The 23,476-nt window shown below is 37.4% G+C and overlaps 1 protein-coding gene across 2 annotated transcripts in view; it reads right to left on the reverse strand.

The window, feature by feature from the left end:
- RSPH9 (radial spoke head component 9) overlaps window positions 1–22,122 on the reverse strand; it is a 31,913-nt gene extending 9,791 nt beyond the window's left edge. The window contains exons 1-5 of one of the 2 annotated variants that reach the window (XM_087966280.1): window positions 21,852–22,122; window positions 18,647–18,803; window positions 15,398–15,527; window positions 13,526–13,672; window positions 6,590–6,723 (exon numbers count right to left, since the gene is read on the reverse strand). In XM_087966280.1, coding sequence (XP_087822406.1) covers window positions 6,665–6,723; window positions 13,526–13,672; window positions 15,398–15,527; window positions 18,647–18,803; window positions 21,852–22,078 — 720 coding nt within the window. In that variant the 5' untranslated portion in view covers window positions 22,079–22,122 and the 3' untranslated portion in view covers window positions 6,590–6,664. Of the gene's footprint in view, window positions 1–6,589; window positions 6,724–13,525; window positions 13,673–15,397; window positions 15,528–18,646; window positions 18,804–21,851 lie in introns of those variants that run through there. The other variant, XM_026681089.2, reaches the window with a different exon arrangement.
- Between the last annotated feature and the right edge of the window lie 1,354 nt (window positions 22,123–23,476).

The following is a 23,476-nucleotide window of genomic DNA, read 5'->3' on the forward strand; positions in this document are numbered from 1 at the left end:
AAAAGTTTCTCACCTTCCTCCAGATCCCAGATATGAAAGTAACTCTGCACATATCTGTGTGAAACTCAGGCACTGGAAAAGTAGGATTTACTGGGAGCGAATTATCTGAGGATACTCAGGTGCCAATCCATGTCAAAACCAGAGTGGTACTTGCATAATATTAGAGTTTTATACCAATAGCAATAGCACTTATTCTTATATACCACTTTATAGTGCTTTACAGCCTTCTCAAAGAGGTTTACAGAGTCAGCATATTGCCAGAGTCAACAATTTGGGTCCTCATTTTACCCACCTCAGAAGGATGGAAGGCTTGGAATCAATTATTAACCAATCCATCATCCTCCACTTAGAGACAAACAACCTACTCTCCAATAAACAATTTGGTTTCAGAAAAAAACTATCCTGTAATCTGCAACTCTTACACTGCAAAAACATATGGACGACACAACTCGACCAGGGCAAAACAATAGACGCAATCTACATAGACTTCTGTAAAGCCTTTGATTCAGTGGTACACGAAAAACTACTCCTAAAAATAAAATCCTATGGTATCTCTGGACAACTGAATAACTGGATAGAAGCATTCCTGGCAAACAGACAACAAATGGTCAAAATTGGGAGCGTCTATCAAATTCTGTACCTGTCAATAGTGGTGTCCCCCAAGGCAGTGTTCTAGGACCAACTCTCTTCATACTCTACATAAATGACCTCTGTGATCATATTAAGAGCAATTGCGTTCTTTTTCGCTGATGATGTAAAGCTGTTCAATACCACAGACAATACTGCTACCCTACAAAAAGATCTTGACTATGTATCAGAATGGTCAAACAAATGGCAACTTCAAATCTCAACAAATAAATGCTCTGTCTTACATATTGGCAAAAAAATCAGAAAATAAAATACAAGCTGAATAGTCAAGATCTTGTTGATGACCCAAGCTCTGTCAAGGACCTTGGAATACTCACCTCTAATGATCTAAGTGCTAGAGCCCACTGCAACTACATAGCCAAAAAGGCATTAAGAGTTGTTAACCTAATCCTATGTAGCTTTTTCTCTGGTAATATCACACTACTAACCAGAGCATACAAAACATTGCTAGACCAATACTCGAATACAGTTCATCAATCTGGAACCCACATTACGTATCTAATATTAGCACAATTGAGAAAGTCCAGAAATATTTCACAAGAAGAGTTCTCCACTCCTCTACTCGTTGTAGAATACCTTATGCCACCAGACTTGAAATTCTAGAACTAGAAAACCTTGAATTACGCCGTCTTCGGTCTGATTTAAGCATGGTATATAAAATCATACATTGCAATGTCCTACCTGTCAATGAATACTTCAGCTTCAACCATAACAACACAAGAGCACACAATAGATACAAACTCAAAGTTAACCGCACCAAACTTGATTGCAGGAAATACGACTTCAGCAATAGAGTGGTCAATGTCTGGAATACTCTACCCGACTCTGTAGTTTCTTCCCCAAACCCCAAAAACTTTAACCTTAGACTGTCTACTATTGACCTCACCCCTTTCCTAAGAGGTCTGTAGGGGCGTGCATAAGCGCACCAACGTGCCTACCGTCCCTGTCCTATTGTTTCTCTTATTCTTCTTTTTATTTTTCTTATATGTACCCATTTCATGTATTCACAACTATGTATACACTTATACTTATTATCTTGTAAACAATTGGCAAATCAAATAAATAAATAAATAAATAAAATAAAATAAAAATAAAAGGCTGAGTCAACGTTGAGCCTGGTGGGATTCGATCTGCCAAATTGCAGTAGGAGTAGCTTGCAGTATTCACTCTAACCACTGCGCCACCAAGGCTTTATCCTTCTTTCTGGCTGCTATCCCACCCTTTTCCATTTCTGATAGCCTTACACTCCAATAAATCTGTACTATTATACCTGTACATAGAGATCTTGCTAATGTGATCTATACAAAGCAGGGGTTGCAACCTTCTTCTGCATTGGGGCTGGAGGCCATGTCTGTGAGTAGATAATGCCTCTCCCCCTTCTCTCTCTCTCACACTGGCACTTGGCAGGACTTTGGGGGAGAAACCATCAACATTCTTCTTAGGGGGAAAAAGGGAGGTGTGATATGATCTACAACATTGGGAACAGAAATGCATCTGTTTCCAACCACAAGATTAGGAAGGAAGAGAACCACAGGAGAGGAGAAAGAGATCTGAATAACCAAAGGTATGTTATTAAATACATACATGTATCTACAGTGTATGCATACTCTTAACATGATCCAAATCATTACAATTTATTAAAATAATGCAGGTCTATATCAGGCCTGAGACAGAATTACAAAGTTGAACTCTTTTTTAGGACTACCATGGGTCAGGTAGATATGCTATTTCTTTTTTGAACTATGAGCCAGATGATTTAGGATAGCAATACCGATCCTGCCTTTGGGCCATAGGTTGCTGACCCCTGATGTAAAGCTTCTGAAACTGTTATTCTTTTCATTCCTTATCTGCTTTTCCCCAAAACATGAATATACAGCAATAAATAAGCTTTGCTATATTACTTTCAACCATAAGAAAATGAATGGAATTTTTTCCTTCCTATTTCAAATAAATTATAGCTCCCTATGTCATCTAAAAAAGAGAAACAATCTATTTAAATTAGGTATAGATTCCCAGCAATACTAGGATTACATGATATACTCCTTCTAAGAAAAAGATCTGCAAATTATCAGTTCAGACAATGTCCATTTTATGGCAGCCTGTTGTTTGGATATTTAATTGGAATTTCATTATAGCTCTCTACATCATGTGTTATGTCTCACCTGTGCCCACGAGGTGAGAGTCCAAGTTTCCAAAGGAATATAAACAAGCAGACAAGACCAGTAATGACAGGGTTAAATTCCTTTGGCTGGAGAAGTCCTTGGCAGTCTCCCACAAGCTGCCTGCCAAGTCCGATAATAAAGCAAGAACATAAATCAAAGACGAACCCCACACACAGAATTTGTCGAAACTTCTATCCCAAATTAACAAGTTGTCCAGAACGAGAATCCAGAGCTAACACGCCCACTTTTATTCCCTGAGGGGCATGTCAGTCTCTCATCTCAGTCCCTGTTTTGTCCTTTCCTTCTACGTTGCATCTCACGCCTATGCCTGCGTCTTTGCCTCACATCAAACCAACATTCCTAAGTTTGATCCTCAGCCAGAGGCTCCGCTATGCTCTCCTGATTATCTGCTGACACCTGAGGCACAACCAGGGAGGAAGGTCCTGGGGAGGAAGGCAATTCCAAATCCTCCAGCAAAGCAGGCTCAAACCTCAGAGCCAAATCCTCCTCTTCCTCATGGCTCAAGTCTGTGTCCTCCAGCAAAGCAGGCTCAAACCTCAAGGCCAAATCCTCCTCTTCCTCATTGCTCAAGTCTGTGTCTTCTAACAGAGCAGGCTCAAACCTCCGAGTCACAACAATCATGTATATAAACTTGATCTTAATCTCTCTTCTATTACAACAAATATTGTGGAAGCCATTCCTCTTTTAAAGAATCTCTAAATCTGGGCCGATAAGGTATTGGTTCTTTCACATCTATTACATCATAACAGAATATATAATAAATTGTAAAAATGAGTTTCAGATATGACTTACTCCTAGAACACTTATTTTCATAGCAGTCCTGTTATGGCTATTCTTGAAATTTTGTGAATATACTGCCAAGACTAAAAGCAAGACCATTCAATAACTATGCCCATTAAGTCATGATGTGGTTTTTAAAATTTTGATGTCGAACAATGAGTGAATCCTATTTTTTATTGTCATGCTCTACAAAACGTATGGATGAAATTGGTCTTGGAATGCCCTCCATTTAAAATAACCACTGAGTCATATTAAGTCTTTCCTTTGCATTTCATCCCATATAGTTTTCTCCATCTGTTTTTCAGTGTTAGTTATTATCTCTATTAGGTGGTATAATAATAATAAACTACTTTCAAAAATAAAATAAAAAGATCACACAGAAATCAGCTAACAAACATAACTGATATATTTTTAAAGAATCAAGCTAACATCACACTACATTCCTTTATACAGAAGTGATCAACCTGTGTCCTCCAAATGTTACTGAACTATTTTGTCCATCATCTCCAGTTAGCAAACCAATGTTGAATGATGATGGAGTTATTTTTCAGCACATCTGCTTACAACATCAATTTGAATCAAAAACAATGGCAAATGTTAGATTTACCTAATGTTTGAAAAGACACTTCAATTGTATAAGAATGCTAAACGGTGAATCAGGAATCACGGTATATATCTGTCAGAGTGTCGGTTAAATCCAGTTAGTTAAAATATGAAAAATAATCAGCAGCTATATTCTTGAAATGCTAAAATAATACTGTGTCCGTGTCCTCAAATATTCGGTAGTGCAGGAAAAATATGGGTGGTTAGAAAAACGAAAAGCAGTAATTCTGACTGGTTCTGTTCATATTACTATGTCCCATAAGGATTGATTCCAGAAAAAAAAAAACATGCTTCCAGGGAACACCCTATGATGTAGCAAAATATCAGTACAGCTACAGATTCTTGGCATGAAGAGGCTGAGTGTGCGGCCTTTGATAAGAAAAATCATGGGAGATCCTGATCTGAACACATAAAATGTTGGTACTAAAGAAATCTACTGAAAAGGCCGACATGGCTTTCTGAAAATTGTGTGAGCTCCAGCGGAGCTGACAGTCTCCTCTCCATATCCTTAGTTCAAGAGGTCAATATATACCACACACAGTCTGGTTCCTCTGTCTTCACCTCACTAAAAGAGTCCAAAACTTTCTCATATTACTTCATTAGGGTTTCTTCCTTGCACCGCTATTGAGCCTGGCACCACAGTGCCCCCTACTGGAGTTGGTTGGCATAGCGACCCAACGTTTAAACAAGTTTGAAGGCCGAGGAAAAAGGAAATACAAAGTCCATTTACCTGCTGTCTTGGCTAGCAGCCCGATTATTATATCTCTCCAGTCTGGGGAATAATTTATTTTCTAAACCGTCAAATCTCAAATGAGTTTGCTACTTCAGCAACTCACATCCGTGGGTCCTGGCATTGCTTTATGGATTTTACTGTTTTGTTGAGCGTTGTACCCTTTCCAAGTTTTGAAAGTACAACTTCTGAATGCTGCCCTTCTCCACTGACAAATGCACCAGAGTCACTTTTCCTCTGACCCTGTTCCACTCCATTCATTTCCTTCCCGGTCCTATTATTTCCCCAACACCATTATTTCGCCCTGATCCATTAACAGGCCTTTTAGTTTCATAAAACAGCTTGAAAGGGTCTTATCCCCATGTGGCTTTTGGCAGGCTCAAAAATAAAGTGCTTTGGCTTCTATCTTTCACAGGACTGTGGAGGTGCTGCTTAGTGTTAAACTATGAAGGAGGAAGGCTCAGGCCACATCTGTGAAACGTTAGGAGAGAGAGGAGGGCGAGGAAAGTAGGTGGCCAGCACAGCACAGCACTTTGTTGGGTTTTGCAAGGCCACTTGGGAGATAGGCGGCCATTTGTCTTGGAACCACTTCCAATCCTATCCCGATAACAAGCTGCCTTGCCGTCTGCTTGCTGGCTAGGGGGCCGTAAGTACCTTGGCAGACCTAGGCCTCTTGAATGGCTGGAGACAGAGCTTGATAGGGGATTAATCACTTGAGGAGGGGGGCTTTGAAGGGGGATTAATTAACTGCGCTAATGCTTAGAGATAAAGCAGGTTCGTGTTTCTCAGCTTGTGGCTTTTGCAAGATCCAGAAAAACAGCATCAGAAAAACTTTGCAAATATTTGAAGAAATTGCTAGATACATGAATGCAAATTTATTTGTCTGTTTATTTTTTTATTTATTATTTTCTTAATTTCTATAGCCACCTATCTCAAATTTATTATTTTTGGGTAGCTATGAGCATGAAAAAAAAAAGTTAAATAATAAAAACAAGAACAGACATGTAATCAGCAGACAATATGAAAAAACAAAAATACTAATGATAAACCAACACAGCCATTGCACAGGCTTTGCCACTCATTCAGATCCCCAGGCCCAGTGATGAAACCATGCCTTTAAAGGCCTTACAAAAGGCCAATGGGGTCGGGGGGGCATTCTCATTTCTGGGGTGAATGATGTTCCAAAGCCGCAGGCATTATGACAGAAAGACCCTCTTCGTGAGCCCCCACCAGATAACACTTGGCCCCTCCTGTCAGTAGTTCAATATTATACAATTCAGCTAATTCTAAGAGGCCTGGGGAAAAAAAGAATGCCAATCTGAAGCCAGAATTAAGTTTTACTAATGAACTACAGTATGCCCATCATCTTTCCCTAGTTTGGAAAGAGCTAGCATATGCACAAGTCACATGAAGTTCAAAGAAACTATTATTAAAATATAGTACTGTATTGAACTACTGCCACGTGTATCTTAGGAAGATCTATATCCTGAGACAAACTCTAAAAGCATGCCAACTTAACTGTACACAAAACCCAGGTCAGCAATTTGTACAATACAAAATTACAGCATATGTTTAGCATCAAGAAGTGATCCTCACATCTGCTGCATTTGAGAAACAAAACATCCATAGGAAGCCTACATTTGCTGAATCTGCTTCTCATATTTCAGATTTCACAGCTCTGTAGTGAGACATGTTTACATTCTCCCAGACACAGGAGTCATCATTCCATGATCATTTCTGTGCAATTTTTTTTCCTGTATCTTCCTGCAAAGGCTTTCTCTGAGGAGGATAAAGAGAAAAAAAATTTGCTTTCATGCAATTTCCCATTTTCTTTTTTTCTTTTTAAAGTATGGTTGTTTCTCTATCAATCTGAATATATCTTTGGTTATGTATTTATTATGATAACATGAATGAATGTTGACTGTGACTTACTTTATATAATTTTACAAGCCCCAGGCTATTTAATTACATCATCTATACAGAGCAGTATGAATGATGGAAGCCTCGCTTCAAACCATATAGTCTGCTGTGGAAATATTTTACTTTCTCACTCCAGCATTTTGCTTCCAAAATCTGTATAGTTCATCATCAACTAAACAATGACTGGGTCATGTAAAACACAATTCTTCTGTTTGGTCACAAGATATGAACAAGCAAATAAACTATATTATGGTTTTAACATGATGAGCTTTATATTGGACGGAAGCCTTAGAGTATATTGGATTCGGTTGGATTAGTTTTTTGTAGAATCATAGGACTGGCGGGAACCTCAGAAATCTTCTAGCCCAGCCCCCTGCCCTAGGCAGGAATCTTTATTCCATCCCAGACTAATTGTTAAGTTTGGGGAATAATGGAGACCAGACATCTGACCAGTGACTTCAACTCTTTAATAATCGTAAATAGAACAGAACAGAGCAAGGCTATGGGCAACAGCAACCCTTTTATAGGGTTATCTGCTACCTTATTAACCAATGACATGTGCAACAAGTTCAAACTTATAACCAATGAGAAGTGTCAAAATAGTGGCCAATCAGGGACTACTTATGGACCAATCCCTAGTTGTTGTATAAGGGCCAATCAGGTGTGCAGGTTTCCAAACCCTGATTTGCATTTATGCTAGTAACTTTTATTGATTCACAACACTAATGGTTATCCAATCTTTTCTTGAAACCACCAGTGATGAAGCATCCAAAACTCCAGAAGTCACGCTGTTCCATTAACTAACAATTCTCACTTTCTCTTTAGTTCCAAGTTGTATCTCTAACTTCCACCCACTGCTGCTTGTCCTGCCCTCAGATGCTTTGGAGAATAAATCAACCCCCGCTTCTCTGTGACAGCCTTCCAATACTTACTGGAAGACAAGCTATCATGTCACCAAGCCTTTTCTTTGTTAGGCTAAACATATCTAATTGACTTCAATTTAGCCTCCATATCCCTCATGTATCATCTTTGTTGCTCTTCTTTGCTCTCCTTCTGGGGCCTCAACATATCTGTATCATGGTGACCAGAACTGGATGCAGTATTCCAAGTGTGGCCTTACTAATGCAGCATAAAGTGGTTCTATCACTTCTCATGTTCCTGATGCTATCTCTCTGTTGATGCAGCCTAGGACGGCATTGACTTTTCTGGCAATTGCAGCACACTGCTGGTTCATTCTTAAGTGGTGGTGCACTAGGCCACCTAGATCCCTCTTACTGTTATTACTGTTGGGCCAGGTCCTACCTATTCTGTGCGTTTGGTTTTTCTGTGCGTTTGGTTTGTGTAAGCACAAACTTACTTTTCTCACCACTGAACTGCATCTTGCTGCATACAGTCCAATGCTCAAGTCCGTCAAAATCCTTCTGAATCTTAAGCCTGTCTTCAAAAGGTACAGTTCAGTGGTGAGAAAAGGTTTTTTTTTTCTCATCGATGTACTACTTCTTGTTGGATAGGGCCCAATGCTCAAATCTGTCAAGATCCTTCTGAATCTTGAGTCTGTTTTCCAAAGGGTTAGCAATTCCCCCTAGCTTGGTGTCTTCTGCAAATTTGATGAATGTCCTCTCAACCCCTTCATCTAGGTCATTTATGAAGATGTTGAAGAGCACTGGGTCCAAGACAGAATCTTAAGATATTCCACTACATGCTTCTTTCCTTGTAGATGCAGTTCCATTTAGGACCATATGCTGCATTTGGTCAGCCAACTGAAAATCTATCTGGTGGTAGTACTATCTATCCTATATCATATTACATTTCTCAGCATAGCTGTATTACATTACATAATTCATTATATTAATCTCTCCTCATGAGGCAGACAAGTTTGTGATAAGCAAAAAAATGGTGGGTTGAAAAATCATTATGGTCAAGAAAGGTAGAGGACGGTCTAAATCTTCTAAAAGAGACAATGATTCACTGATTTGATAACTTTTTGCAATAATATCTAAAGACAAAAATCTTACAGAATTTTAAAATTTAAAATTGTCCCTAATTCCAATTTACCAATTTCTGCTCATAAACAACCCACCTGAAATAAAAACAATGGTTTCAAACATACTTTGAGATGACATACGTGTGCTAAATTTAATGCAGTTGCCAAGTAAAAAGAATGTAACAAAAATTCAGATACAAGGCAAAATCTTTGCTACAGATCAGATCCTACCCTAAACCTAGCATTTATAATTCCAGTCTGTGAGCATCTTGCTTTAACATCTTATTAAGTACAAGTCAAGGAAGCAGAGGGAATGGCATCAGTTAAATAACCATGGATTTTCATTGCCTTAGGAGCTACAATTTTTGCATACCATAACAAGTGTATGGTCACAATTCTCCACTGCTCAGACTGCTGCAGACTACCGACTATGTAGCTTAAGTGCAATAGTTCATCAAAGAAAAGTTTGAACCAAACCTCCCCAAGATAGAAGGATAGAGTTAACAAGGCCACATTTAGATAAGACAAAGCAATACTGGATGGAAGGGGCATGTAAAATGCTCATAAAAACTCCTCTATCACTGGGAGTCTTATCTCACACAGCTGGACACCGGCTGCTACAAACCCTTCCTAATTAGGAGGAAACAGAAGAGTTTAAACAGCTCAGGGTGCTGACACATGAAGCAGACAAAACTGCCCACTGAAAAGATGTGACAGGCTTTATATGGCTCTTGTTTAAAAATGGCACAGCACTGAAAATTTATTTTGTTATTGTGTAAAAAGTGATGGTTCCATTCAACCCCATCTTCAAAAAGGGAGACCCCAGCCTAGTTGAAAATTACAGACCAATCTCCTTATGCTGCGTCACCTGTAAAGTCATGGAATTAATTATTAACCAATCCATTATCCTCCATTTAGAGATAAACAACCTACTCTCCAATAAACAATTTGGTTTCAGGAAAAAATTATCCTGTAATCTGCAACTCTTACACTGCAAAAACATATGGACTACACAACTCGATCAGGGCAAAGCAATAGACGCAATCTACATAGACTTCTGTAAAGCCTTTGATTCAGTGGTACACGACAAACTACTCCTAAAACTAAAATCTTATGGTATCTCTGGACAACTGCATAACTGGATAGAAGCATTCCTGTCAAACAGACAATAAATGGTCAAAATTGGGAGTGTCCCATCAAATTCTGTACCTGTCAATAGTGGTGTCCCCCAAGGCAGTGTTCTAGGACCAACTCTCTTCATACTCTACATAAATGACCTCTGTGATCATATTAAGAGCAACTGCGTTCTTTTCGCTGATGATGTAAAGCTGTTCAATACCACAGACAATACTGCTACCCTTCAAAAAGATCTTGACTATGTATCAGAATGGTCAAACAAATGGCAACTTCAAATCTCAACAAATAAATGCTCTGTCTTACATATTGGCAAAAAAAAATCAGAAAATAAAATACAAGCTGAATAGTCAAGATCTTGTTGATGACCCAAGCTCTGTCAAGGACCTTGGAATACTCACCTCTAATGATCTAAGTGCTAGAGCCCACTGTAACTACATAGCCAAAAAGGCATTAAGAGTTGTTAACCTAATCCTACGTAGCTTTTTCTCTGGTAATATCACACTACTAACTAGAGCATACAAAACATTTGCTAGACCAATACTCGAATACAGCTCATCAGTCTGGAACCCACATTACGTATCTGATATTAGCACAATTGAGAAAGTCCAGAAATATTTCACAAGAAGAGTTCTCCACTCCTCTACTCGTTGTAGAATACCTTATGCCACCAGACTTGAAATTCTAGACCTAGAAAACCTTGAATTATGCCGTCTTTGGTCTGATCTAAGTATGGTATATAAAATCATACATTGCAATGTCCTACCTGTCAATGAATACTTCAGCTTCAACCATAACAACACAAGAGCACACAATAGATACAAATTCAAGGTTAACCGCACCAAACTTGATTGCGGGAAATACGACTTCAGCAACATTGAGTGGTCAATGTCTGGAATACTCTACCTGACTCTGTAGTTTCTTCCCCAAACCCCAAAAACTTTAACCTCAGACTGTCTACTATTACTTCACCCCTTTCCTAAGAGGTCTGTAGGGGGAGTGCATAAGTGCATCAACGTGCCTACTGTCCCTGTCCTATTGTTTCTTTTATTTTTCTTATATGTACCCATTTCATGTATTCATAACTATGTATATACTTATACCTATTATTTTGTAAGCAATTGACAAATCAAATAAATAAATCAAATAAATAAATAAATAAATTCGATCCTTAAGTAGATTCTCTCCGGTTTTCTATAAAATCGATACAGTATCTAATTGTCCTAAGTTTATATGTGATTTTTCAATATGCATATTTTTGCATGCTAATACCCATAAAATCAATATACAGGCAGTCCTCAACTTACAATAGTTCATTTAGTGACATTCAAACTTACAACAGCACTGAAAAATGGAAGTCATGACCGTTTTTCAAACTTACGACCATTGCAGTACCCCTATGTCGACATGATCAAAATTCAGACACTTGGCAACTGACTCATATTTATGACCTTTGCAGTGGTCTGGGATCATGTGATCCCCTTTTGCAGAGATCTCCAAACATGACAACTTTAAGACTTGTGGATTTCAACTCCCAGAATTCTCCAGCCAGCATAGCATAGCATAGCTGGCTCGAGAATTCGGGGAGTTGAAGTCCACAAGTCTTAAAGTTGCCAAGTTTGGAGACCCCTGCTCTTTTGCAACTTTCTGACAAGCAAAATCAATGGGGAAGCCAGATTCCCTTAACAATTGCAGTGATTTCACTTAATGACTGCAGCAAAAAAGGTCGTAAAATGGGACAAAACATCTCACTTAGGAACATAAATTTTGAGCTCAAATGTGATCGTAAGCTAAGGACTGCCTGTATTTTTTCGACCCAGCTTTCAAGTTACAAATTATTTCAAAAATGACAATACAGGTAGTCCTTAACCGGCGACCACAATTGAGCCCAAACTTTATGTTGTAAGTAAGAAATTTGTTAAGTGAGTCTTGCCCCATTTTATGATTTTTCTTGCCACATTAGTTAAGTGAATCACTGCAGTTGGAATCACTGCAGTTGTTACATTAGTAACCCGGTTGTTAAGGGAACCTGGCTTCCCCATTGACTTTGCTTGTCAGAAGGTTGCAGAAGTTGAGCACTTGACCCTGAGGCCCTGCAACCGTCATAAATGTGAATCAGTTGTCAAACATCCCAATGTAAATCATGTGACCATGGAGATGCTGCACGGTCATAAGTGTGCAAAATGGTCATAAGTAACTTTTTTCACTGCCGTTGTAACTTCAAATGGTCACTAAGTGAACTGTTGTAAGTCGAGGACTATCTGTATAAGCCCATCTACATCCTGATGGTTTTCATTTCCTCAAATCATTTAAAAAGGAAACTGTGATGGTTTTTTTATATCTTTAAACGAACACTGGTGCAGCATTTTAGTTTTTGCATGTGTTAACATTCAAATTTTGTCCGTGGAATCTGATTCACTGGTTATTGTTCAGTTGTTTTATTTAGGAGAAACATATGCAGGGAGGTGAGTGGCTGCTTGCGTTTAGCTTAGGACTGCAGAAAGCATTTGGAAGGGGTCAGTGGTGGGATTCAAATATTGTTGCCACCAGTTCTGTGGGCGTGGCATGGTGGGCGCACTTTGCGCACGTGCACATACTTTGCGTGCACGCGCACAACAAACGCGCACTTTGCGCAGGTGCCTAGAGGCATTTGCACAGGCGCTGAGGCGTTCTAACTCGCCTCCTGCAAGCCTGCACGATCCCGGTCGCTTCAGCAGTTGCCGCGCGGCGCTATTCTGTGCCGTACAAAGCAGCTGCGCTTCAAATTCAGCGGATAAAGGTGAGTATGGGAGCTCGGGCGGGCGGGTGGGCCCAACAGCAGAGCATCAGACAGAATCGGTTCGGTCGCTGCTGCTCATCGCTCCTACCGGCTCTCCAGAACCAGGCAGAACCGGTCGAATACCACCACTGGAAGGGGTATTTCACAAAACATACTGGGTCTATATAGCACCTTTCCTCAAAGTGCTAAAGCAGACATGTCCTGTGAAGGCTCAGCAATTTAAGAAACTTTGACAGTAAAAGTGTTTTCTGTGCATACAGATGAATATTAAGACAACTAGTGAATCTTCTGAAGCTGCTTTAACAATTCAAAGACAGTCTTCCACAAAGCATGCAGGCTCTTCTACAAGGTTTTGTATAGCGTAAAAAATATTATTTGGTGCAGTTTTCTATTTTCCGAATTGCTGTAATGAAAAACAGCTATGCCTCTTCAAAGTAAATTCATATATTCAGAGAGGGGAATGAATTTTAAAAATGGAGACATTATATACAAAGTCTCCCACAATTCAGCCTGAGTCAAAGAATTAATTTACTTATATGTACTGGTATTAACTTATGGGTTCCTCCCCAATTTCAATTTAAGGATAAGAGAAATGAAGGTTAATCCAAAAGCTGAATGGCTAAAACATGCTATATGAAATTAATCATTATTTCTTTTGTGCAACAAACGGCAAATAGCTCTTCTTTATAAAGCTCTTCTTTATAAGGCGCCAAGTGCCACTACTGCCTTTTTCATTTTGCATGTGGGATAGTACTTTTTCCTACCTTTAGGGATATCATGTTCAAGAGAATCCAAAAAGTCAATTGCTGGATCTAAGTCAGCTTTTTCCAGCAGAGTTTTATTCTTCAATTTTACCGGCTCAGTAAAATGGAAATAGGAACTTAATTTTTTTGCTTCTGTCAGGGACAAACCTGTTGATGAAAGTGAAAAAAGGAAATCAGCACTGCTCAGTAGTCTCTTTTAGAAATGTATTGCCGTTCTTTGATTTATTGAAAGTTCACTTTCTTAATGGACTTGTGAAATATTTAGGCATTTTATTTGATTAATTAATTGATTGATATCCCACCTTAACTTGTACAACTTAAGATGGTATAGATAAGACTTCCACCTCTTACTTTTTCCACAATACCCTGAGTCACTGATGGTACTATTTAGGTAAGTGGACAAATACATTAGAAATGGGTAGTGAGAAGTTTTAATTTCATTCATATGAAATTTGAAACCAGGAGTTGATCAAAGAAAATATTTCAGTGGTAAAGTCCAATAGAATTCTGAATTGTATTAACACAAAGTTTTGCAGTACCTAAACTCAGAGGACATTTCTGAGCCTCAGAGATCTCTCTGGCTGTGAAAACTCAACATGGACAGCTTCCTACCATTTTGACATGGGAAAATACGAAAACTATATTAACTGTAAAATAGAAATATAATCACTAAAAATAAAGAACTGCCCAAACTCTTCTGCTAAAAAAACCATCCTGATATCACTTTTCAGCCCTAATACTCACTGTAAAAGTTAAGAAGAGGCCCTGCTAACCCATGTCATAAAAAGAGCTGAGGGGAGAAGACATATGTTTGTTTCCCTGCTAAGTTTATATTTGGCAAAGAGAGGGGGCTTACTGCTCTCCAGATGTTTGGGAAAAATCCATGGTTCTTCTCATCAGCTGCAGCTATGTAGCACAAAATATCTGAAAAGTGCTGCATACATATTACACTCTTGTATACAAGAGAATTCAGAGGTTCCCTGTGCACTCTTGTAACCTAGTCAACATGGTAATAGCACTTCTTAGAATAACTAGAATGTCTTGAGCAAAAATGTGAACTTGAAGAAGGGTGCCTTTCCCCCCCTTTTTTATTGTTACTGTTGCCAGGTAATAAACTAGGAGTTCAAACAGCATATCCAGAACAATTGTCACTTTTCCTCACAGCAGCACTTACAACACTGGGGTGAAAGAGGAGCTTCCACCTATTATTATTATTATTATTATTATTATTATTATTATTATTATTATTATTATTATTATTATTATTATTTTATTTGCACAATACACAGACTCTGCAACTGCGATGGTGAAAAAGCCTGAGCATTTGTGTGTCTGTGTGTGCATTTCACAAGAACAAAGAAAAAAAAGTACTGCATGCCTTCAAACTGTTAAATGACAAGGGCCAATGTGTCTTAAAGGAGAACGTGTCCTGTCCCCGTGAGGTTTCCGTACAACAACAGCCACCAAGATTTCGAACCAATAAACATGTTAGACATGGACTTATCAATCATGAAGCAGAACTAGGAAACTAACTGCGTGGACGGATATTCACACTTTTCCACTAAAAGTGAAGAACTACGTGTAGAAACTCTAAAAAGGCTAACACTTTTATTACCATTATGCAGTACGTGCAGGAAAAAATTGAGCAGCAGCAATAACTTACCCTCTCCTACTCCGAAAACGTGACGTTTTTGTGTGTGTTTTACACATAGCCTCCTTCCTTGTATGCACAACACATAATTTGTGTATCTGCCATGTGCACGGGTATATGAGTTGTGACTGACTGTTTGAGCAAAATTACAAAACCCAATATATGCGATTATAGTCAATTTAGAGTTCAAAGGCAACAGAACTGTCCTCGCACAGATTTACCTTCAAAGCTCCTGTTCACATGCACAGGTCCAAGTGGAGATTTTACATATGCGCCCCGTGGAACAATACCCACTTCTTGATCTATCTTATGTATTGTGGCTACCAGACGGAGCTCCTCCTTGACCAAAGGCTATAAGAAAAAGCAAACATTAAAATCTATCCCTATATTTCAAGAATGAGATTTGGGAGAGAATAATATTTCCTTCATTCTCATACAGTAGGTATGAAAACTGCGTAGAGTCACTGGAAGTCAGGCAGCACAAAAATGTAATAAATTGATATTATTATTCCTACATTACTAATGAAAAATTAATTAGAATAATCATATCAATTCCTTTATAAAATTAGTATATTTTCCTCCTGATGAACTTAGAGGTAAATATATTCACTGTATTTAATATGTTTTCATTGCAAAAAAACTGGTTGACAAAAAGTAACTTTGTTCCTACTTAAATACCTTGATTCTATTAAAAATAGAAAGGAAAATACAATTATGGAGAATTATGGAGAAAAGTATTCTATGAGATTACAAACAGTAGTTACTATATTAGCAAAGTCAATAGAGAAGCCAGATTCACTTAACACCTTAACAACTGCAGTGATTGCTGTGGCAAGAAAGGTTGTAAAATGAGATAAAATTCACTTAACTGTTTCACTTAGCAACAGAAATTTGGGCTCAATTGTGGTCATAAATTGAGGATTACCTGTAAAGTCCTGCAGGCTTAGGATCAGCTATACAAAAGACCAATTTCCTATAGGAATCTGACTAGGTTTTTTAAAATGTAGAGAAAGTGGGGACCAACACTTGGCAGGAATAGGCGATTCAAAGGTCTGCTTAACTCTGTTGGTCTTGGTTTAAGATGATGTTGGTTTAATCTGATGAACGTGACTCATTTCTCAATATACTTTGTTTACACTTTATTTTATATTAATTACGATTATCTACTTCTAAAAATTAGTTTGTGTTGAGCTATTGTTAGTATTATTTTAATAGAAAAGTAGACAAAAATGAAGTAAATAAATATACAGAGGGTCATAGGAATTTCTGATATTCACTGATGTAAAAAAAGCATACTTTGCATTTATATTCTGCACTAAGGAGTTCTAAAGCATATAAAAATTCAATCATTTTACATTTTAAAATTTTCCTTTTATATGAAATACAAATGTAGAATACAATACTAACCAAAATATTTAAAATATTTTTTAAAAAGACAAATCAAATTAAGATTGAGGCTAATTTTTTCCCTAACTTTACTCATTTCTGAGTATTTCAGGGGAGGATGAAAGGAGATTTATTTTAAGGGAAATTCCAGAGCTAAGACACAGCCATTAAAATACTTTTTTCCATTATCCCAATTAAATATAATGTTGATTTGGCCTGAATGATGTACCTTGATTACAGCATGAGTAACTGTAATGTGTTGTTTTTATTACGATCCTAGGAAACTACTAAGACATTAATATTCAGATTAAAGGTAGTATATATTATATATACATATACATATATATGTATGTGTATATGTATGTATGTAGATATATATGTATGTATATATGTATATGTATGTGTATGTGTATGTATATGTGTGTATATATATATGTGTGTGTGTGTGTGTATGTGTATGTGTATATATATATATGTGTGTGTATATATATATATATATATATTTTCTATATATATATATGTGGATTGAGAGAGAGAGAAGAGAGAGAGAGAGTGAGGTGTCATTGTGTAGCTTATGTATCAGCTGTGTGTGTGTGTGTGTGTGTGTGTATATATATATATACTCACATACATTGCTAGATATACATATACATATACAAACCCAATACATAGATACATACATACATATATATATACATACATACATATATCCTAAATAATTAGCCCAAATAGCAGATTGCTATTCTTGGTTTCATCACTATGAAGCTCACAATACATATGAACCATCTGAAGAATACTGTATTGACAACAGCCCCAGATTTAACAATTGTCAAGAAAAAAAAATCTAGTCTAAACATCTGGCTGACTGTGTGCCAACCATGCTAGTAAACCAACTATCATTATGATAAATCTTTAGCAATTTAGAAACAAATACAAATAAAGAATTTTCCCATTTTGGGAAAAGGGGGGTCATGTTCTGCCTATAATCTTTTTCTTCCTCCAAAAATAATACATCATTTAGATTTAGAACACCGTTATTTTTCTGTTTGTTATATTATTCTGCAAAATTGCTGCTGGCAAATGTGTGGGTGAGAGTCTAAAATATCCAAATTCTGAATGTGCCTACTAATGCCTGTTCTTTATTTCTTCCATCTGTAACTGGGTAAAGAATGATCAGCTAAGAAAAATAAAGAGGAAACAGAAAACTTAACTATCTTCTCAAACACTCAGCTATGTTTTCATTCTAATCAGCTCTTTTAAAGCCAGCAGCACCCAAGCATTCAATTATGAAAGATATATCTTGAACTTCCCACAGCCAATTAATGCATTTGTAGTTTTTAATTTTTCTTTGTACATGTGTTGGTTTTTGAGATTGGAGGGAAGGAAGCAAATGGCTAGCAGGATAGATAGAACCTATAATTTAAATACAGTTTTCTTCTTTGGGGATTTGAAGAAAGGATCAAGAGAATGTCTTTCTATTTTTAAATTAAACAAAAATGTAAACATTTGAAATGTGGAAGGAAGATAGGCAAAAGATATTAAGGCTATATATAGTTTCTCTGGATTTCCCTATGCTCTCCTACATATATATTTACTTTTTATCTTCCCATTTTTTAAAAAGAAGCTCTGGGGTCACCTCAAGCTTTAAGGTGCCCTTGGACCTCTCTGTACCCCTGCCTTAAGATCATTGTGAGAGAAAAGAATGGACAGAAAATTAAATCTGTTGGCTAAGCCTATGATACTGGTTTAATTTGCAGTATGTTGATTACTGTCTCAGTGTCACTGAAACCAAATTCAAAAATAACATTTAATCTATAGCAAAATAAATGTAAAACATAGACTGAATTCTTAAGTACTGTAGTTCATTCTTGAGGCAAAGAGTGACAAATATCTGAAAAGTCAGTGGGAATCCCACATTCTATAACCAGGTTAGACAAAAGGATGAGATAGAAATGCACCAAAAGTGAATAATCATGATGAAAAGAAAATTATAATAAATATTTTTAAGAAACAATACAAACAAATGATAAAGAATATTCATAAAAAATTATGTACAAAGGTCACACCATCACTCATTGACTTACTCCAATTTCTTCTTCATATGATCTTTCACCTTCTTTTTTCTCAGGGAATTCATACTCATAAGACGGATCCCCTTGGAAACGTCCCTTTAATCCTGCAGTCAATGCAATAATTTCCTCTGAGGGGGGTGGCAGAAGACTCCAATCCGCACCGTTCAAGCTATCCACCGCACAAAAAAAGTAAAATAGGTTTAGTGTTACCAAACAAGTTTTTTAAAAAATCAGAAACTTTTCTTTATAGACATGTATGAACTCTATCAAAAATCCCATTAAAATTGTCAAAGGAACAACTGACAAGCAGAGTTGCAGTGGGGTGCAGGACATCAGAAAAGACTTGGAATAGTATGAATGACTCACAGATTAAATTTTAAGTCAAATAATCCCAATTTTAACTGCAATGGTGTCATGAACCAAGTAGGTACACATTCTCTCTCTTAAACACACTCTTCTTCATTTGCCATAAGGAATATATTATGCTGATATTGTATTAGATCTTATGGTAGTTGTAGGGATTACAACTTCTTAGTATAAATTATGTGCTTTGAATAACTTGAAATTCCTGTATAAATATTTATTTTATCTATTAACATAATTTATGTATATCTCATATTCAATAATCACATAAAATCATTAAGAGCAAAACCGTAACACTGAAAAGAATATTAAAGCTTTGTATTGAAACATTAATTTTATGTTAAACACTCCTCAAGTATTTATTTCTATGTCTCTACCAATTCAATGAAGCTTTTATTTGCCATTATTTATATAACACATTAACAAAATCAATCTTATTTTACTAAAACCAACACTAATTATTTTTATTCTTTTTTATAATTCACAAAGGTTCTTTCACAGGGATACAGTATTAAATGTTTAAATATTGGAAAAATCACAGAAAATCAGTCATTTCCTGTTAATTTGTTTAGTTGAGTAGTTTTTTCTTCTGTTCCAAGACTGACTATGCAGAGCTTAAGATTTCAACATTATGTAAGCTTCTCTCTATCCATCTTCTGCCTTACTTTCTTTTTAATAGTACCTTTTAGATTATTTGAAAGAAAAAAGTAAAAATGAAATGATTATGCAAGCATGCACACGTGATAATTTACAAAGCATCCATTTAACTCTGGAAGAAAGATATAGACAGAGTGCTTCTTTGTATGCATTCCCACCCATTGCAAAACAGCCTTCTGGGAGGATTTGCACAACTCTTATATTTTGCCTACTTAAAAGATGAAGTGATGACAAATTATGATTGTCAATATTTTGTTCATATTTGGCTTGTCTTAATAAATAAATCATCCCTATCATTTTTAATAAGAAATTGGCAGAATCCAATACCTGGGCCGAGAAACCTGTATTATCATTTCACATTGCAGAGTGAATTGTATTGCTCTACTGAGCCCACATAAACATACTTTTAAATACTTTTGATTATTTGTAAAACGGTTCTGATTCTTCCAGGATTAATAATAAAAACTACAAATGAAAATCCTGTCCCTGAAGAGAAGTTGAGTTTTGCATATAGGCATTATTAAAAAAAAGAAAGCTAAGTTCTTAAAGCTAAATAGTTCCTTTTTAAATCATTTTTAATTTAATTTAATTTTTTTGTCCACTGGTTTCAGCTCTTTAGCACAGCAGGAGCTCCAGAAGCCCGCTGATTACTATTGTTCCTATCAGCTAAAGGTAGTCCTTGACTTATTACCACAATTGAACCCAACATTTCTGTTGCTAAGTGAGACTATTTTTAAGTGAATTTTGTCCCATTTTACAAACTTTCTTGCCACACTGCAGTTGTGATTCACTTGTTAAGAAAACCTGGTTTCCCCACTGATTTTCCTTGTCAGAAGGTCGCAAAAGGTGCTCACGTGACTGCAACCGTCATAAATATGAGTCAGTTATCAAGCATCTGAAGTTTGATCACATGACCATGGAAATGCTGCAATGGCCCTAAGTGTGAAATATGGTCATCAGTCGCTTTTTTCAGTGTTGTTGTAAGTTCAAACAGTCACTAAGTGAACTGTTGTAAGCCAAGGATTATCTGTACTTGGCAATATTCTCTCCACCTGACATTCTCTCCTCTGCCTGTTGGATAACCAGAACATAAGAAATTCCACAGGTTCTGCTTCTCCTACCAAGGAATCAGCCTCTTGGAAACCCAGTACAAGGAGTCCTAGACTTACAACACTTTGTTTAGTGACTATTCAAAGTTACAACAGCACTGAAAAAGTTACTTATGACCATTTTTCACACTTATGACCATGCAGCATCTCCATGGTCACATGATTTACATTCAGATGCTTGACAACTGCTTCACATTTATGACGGTTGCAGTGTCCCAAGGGTCATGTGATCCCCTTTCGCGACCTTCTGACAAGAAAAGTCAACGGGAGAGCCAAATTCACTTCACACCCGCGTCACTAATTTAAACAACTGTAGTGATTCACTTAACAACTGTGGCAAGAAAGGTCATAAAATGCGGGTAAAACTCACTTAACAAATTTGTCACTCAGCAACATACATTTTGGGCTCAATTGTGGCCCTAATAAAGGACAATATTTGTAGCTCAGGGCTGCAGTGAGGGATCCTTGGTGCTCTCCAAGCTTGCTTGTATTCTTGTAGACATTTCATTACCCTAACTAGATAACATCATCAGTGCTAGTAAGTGCAATTTGCTGTCACATTATATATGTGGTGCCTGTCTGTGTGGGTGAGGATGGTTTTAAAGATTCTTTGGCTGGGCTGTTTACTAATAGCTTCTTTGACAGTTTCCTGATTAGGGTATTGTTTACTTGATGGTTGGTTAACTTCAGACCAACCATCAAGTAAGCAATACCTACTCAATTTGACTATCTTAATCAAGAAAACAGCCAAAGAGCCATCAGTAAACAGCCCAACCAAAGAATCCCTAAGACCACTCCTACCCACACAGACAGGCAAGACACCAGAATATAAACTGATAGCAAACGTCACTCCTTAATAGCACTGATGATGTTACCAAGCTAGGGTAATGAAACGTCTGCAAGAAAACAAGCACGCTCAAAGAGCAACAAGGACCCCTCAACTGGGGTCGTAAATTGAGGATTATCTGTACACTGTTCAAGCGCAGAGAGTCTAGGGCCAGCTCATTAGATCTCCACCAGATCCCTTGCTCTAGGATCACCCTCGAGGTGGATAGGCATAGATGGGTCTCCCAGCCGCGGCCGCCCACCTGTAGAGGCGGCTTCTGATCCCAGCCCTGTCTGGTCCCAAGCCCTCGGCGATATAGTAGGCTCCTCGGATGCCCTGGATGCGGCCCCAGAGGCGGACCTGCTCGAAACGGTAGTCCCTGCGCACCAGTAGCAGGGAGTTCCTCAAGGCGGCCCGCTTTTCCGGGCTCAAGCATACCCCGCTGCTGGCCACCAGGTCCAGCGCATAAGGCAGCGTCTCGGCATCCATCGCTGCCGGGCCGGAGACTGCCGGTTACGAGCGTCTCGTTGCCAAGCAACGGTCTCCCGGGCGCCGCGTTACTCCCGATTCTCGCGAGATCTGAGCCCTTCCACACTCCTGCCAGCGTTCCGGGATGCGTTCGAGCCTTTTTTTTCCTTTTCCCCTGCCCTTCGCGGGTCTTTGAACTCCCCGCCAAGAGGAGGCTTAGTGTGTATAATTTACTGCAGGAGTCGATGCAACGTTTTCTTTCCTCCTGTTCCAGAAAGGGAAAAACAGAATGGCATGGGCCTCTTAATTCATTTTACCTTATTCCGCTTTTAAGTGATGAAAATTTAGTTTAGTTTAGTTTACTTTATTGTCATTGCACATTGTATAACGAAATTAAATACCATCTTAAGCGTACTATACAGTAGAATTCAATAGAGTTACTGCCCTGGGATAAAAGCTGTTTTTTAGCCTGTTGTTTTTATTATCCTGATGAAGTCATGCTGCCTGTCTTGAATTGCTTGGGAAAACGTAAAAATGTAATCTTTGTAATGCAGTACACACACTTTGAAATCTGTTTCCCGAATAACCCATATGAAGAAACTCTGGACATAGGCGCACTTGTGGGACCAGGAGAGGCCTTACCCAGAAGAAACTCCTTGCTATTTCCTCCTAAAAATAGAATGCAACCTAAAATAAGAATCTTTTTCTATATTACATAACTTTGAATCTTCAAACTTGGGAGAAGAACTTGAACAAATTTGTTCTTACATAAGTTGCACTACAATTATGCTATCGATTTAATTCCCACAGCGCTCTCCAGAAATGCTAGTAAGATGATACACTGTGGAAAAAGTATTTTTTTTTAATTGTAAATTTTATTTGAGTTTTCACAAAAAAAAAATACAAATAAAACATCTTTTTTGAAAGTAGCGTAATCCCGGGTTACATTTCTTCGTACAGACACAAATTCAATTTCATGCTCGTTTTTATGTTCTATTCCATATCTTATTACTGTTTTACATTTTCTGCATAGCTTCTCCCCTCTTTTAATTTTCTCAATTTTATTTTAATTATCTCGTCTCAATTCAAATCATTATATTTATATTTTTTGTCTGTCCTGTTCAATTATCTATTATCTTTTCTCATTAAACAAAGTTTCTCCTGTAGTTACTGATTGGAGTATGACGCCTTTATATCTTTTAAGTTTATCCATTTAACTCTTATTTAGGCTTCAATATATACCCTAAAGTTATAACATTCAATATAATACATAACTTCCATTCGGATTCTGCTTGGTACATTCTTAAAATACACACTATATTCTTAAAAAAAGAAAACATTATAAATATATGTAATTAAAACAACACATTCCATTCCAGTTCAATTCTATCATTAATGTTAATATTCATTAAAATCTTA

The sequence above is a fragment of the Notechis scutatus genome, chromosome 1, assembly GCF_049901735.1.
Source record: "Notechis scutatus isolate UNSWTSFEM ecotype Mainland chromosome 1, rNotScu1.2, whole genome shotgun sequence".
In the NCBI taxonomy this organism is placed as follows: domain Eukaryota; kingdom Metazoa; phylum Chordata; class Lepidosauria; order Squamata; family Elapidae; genus Notechis; species Notechis scutatus.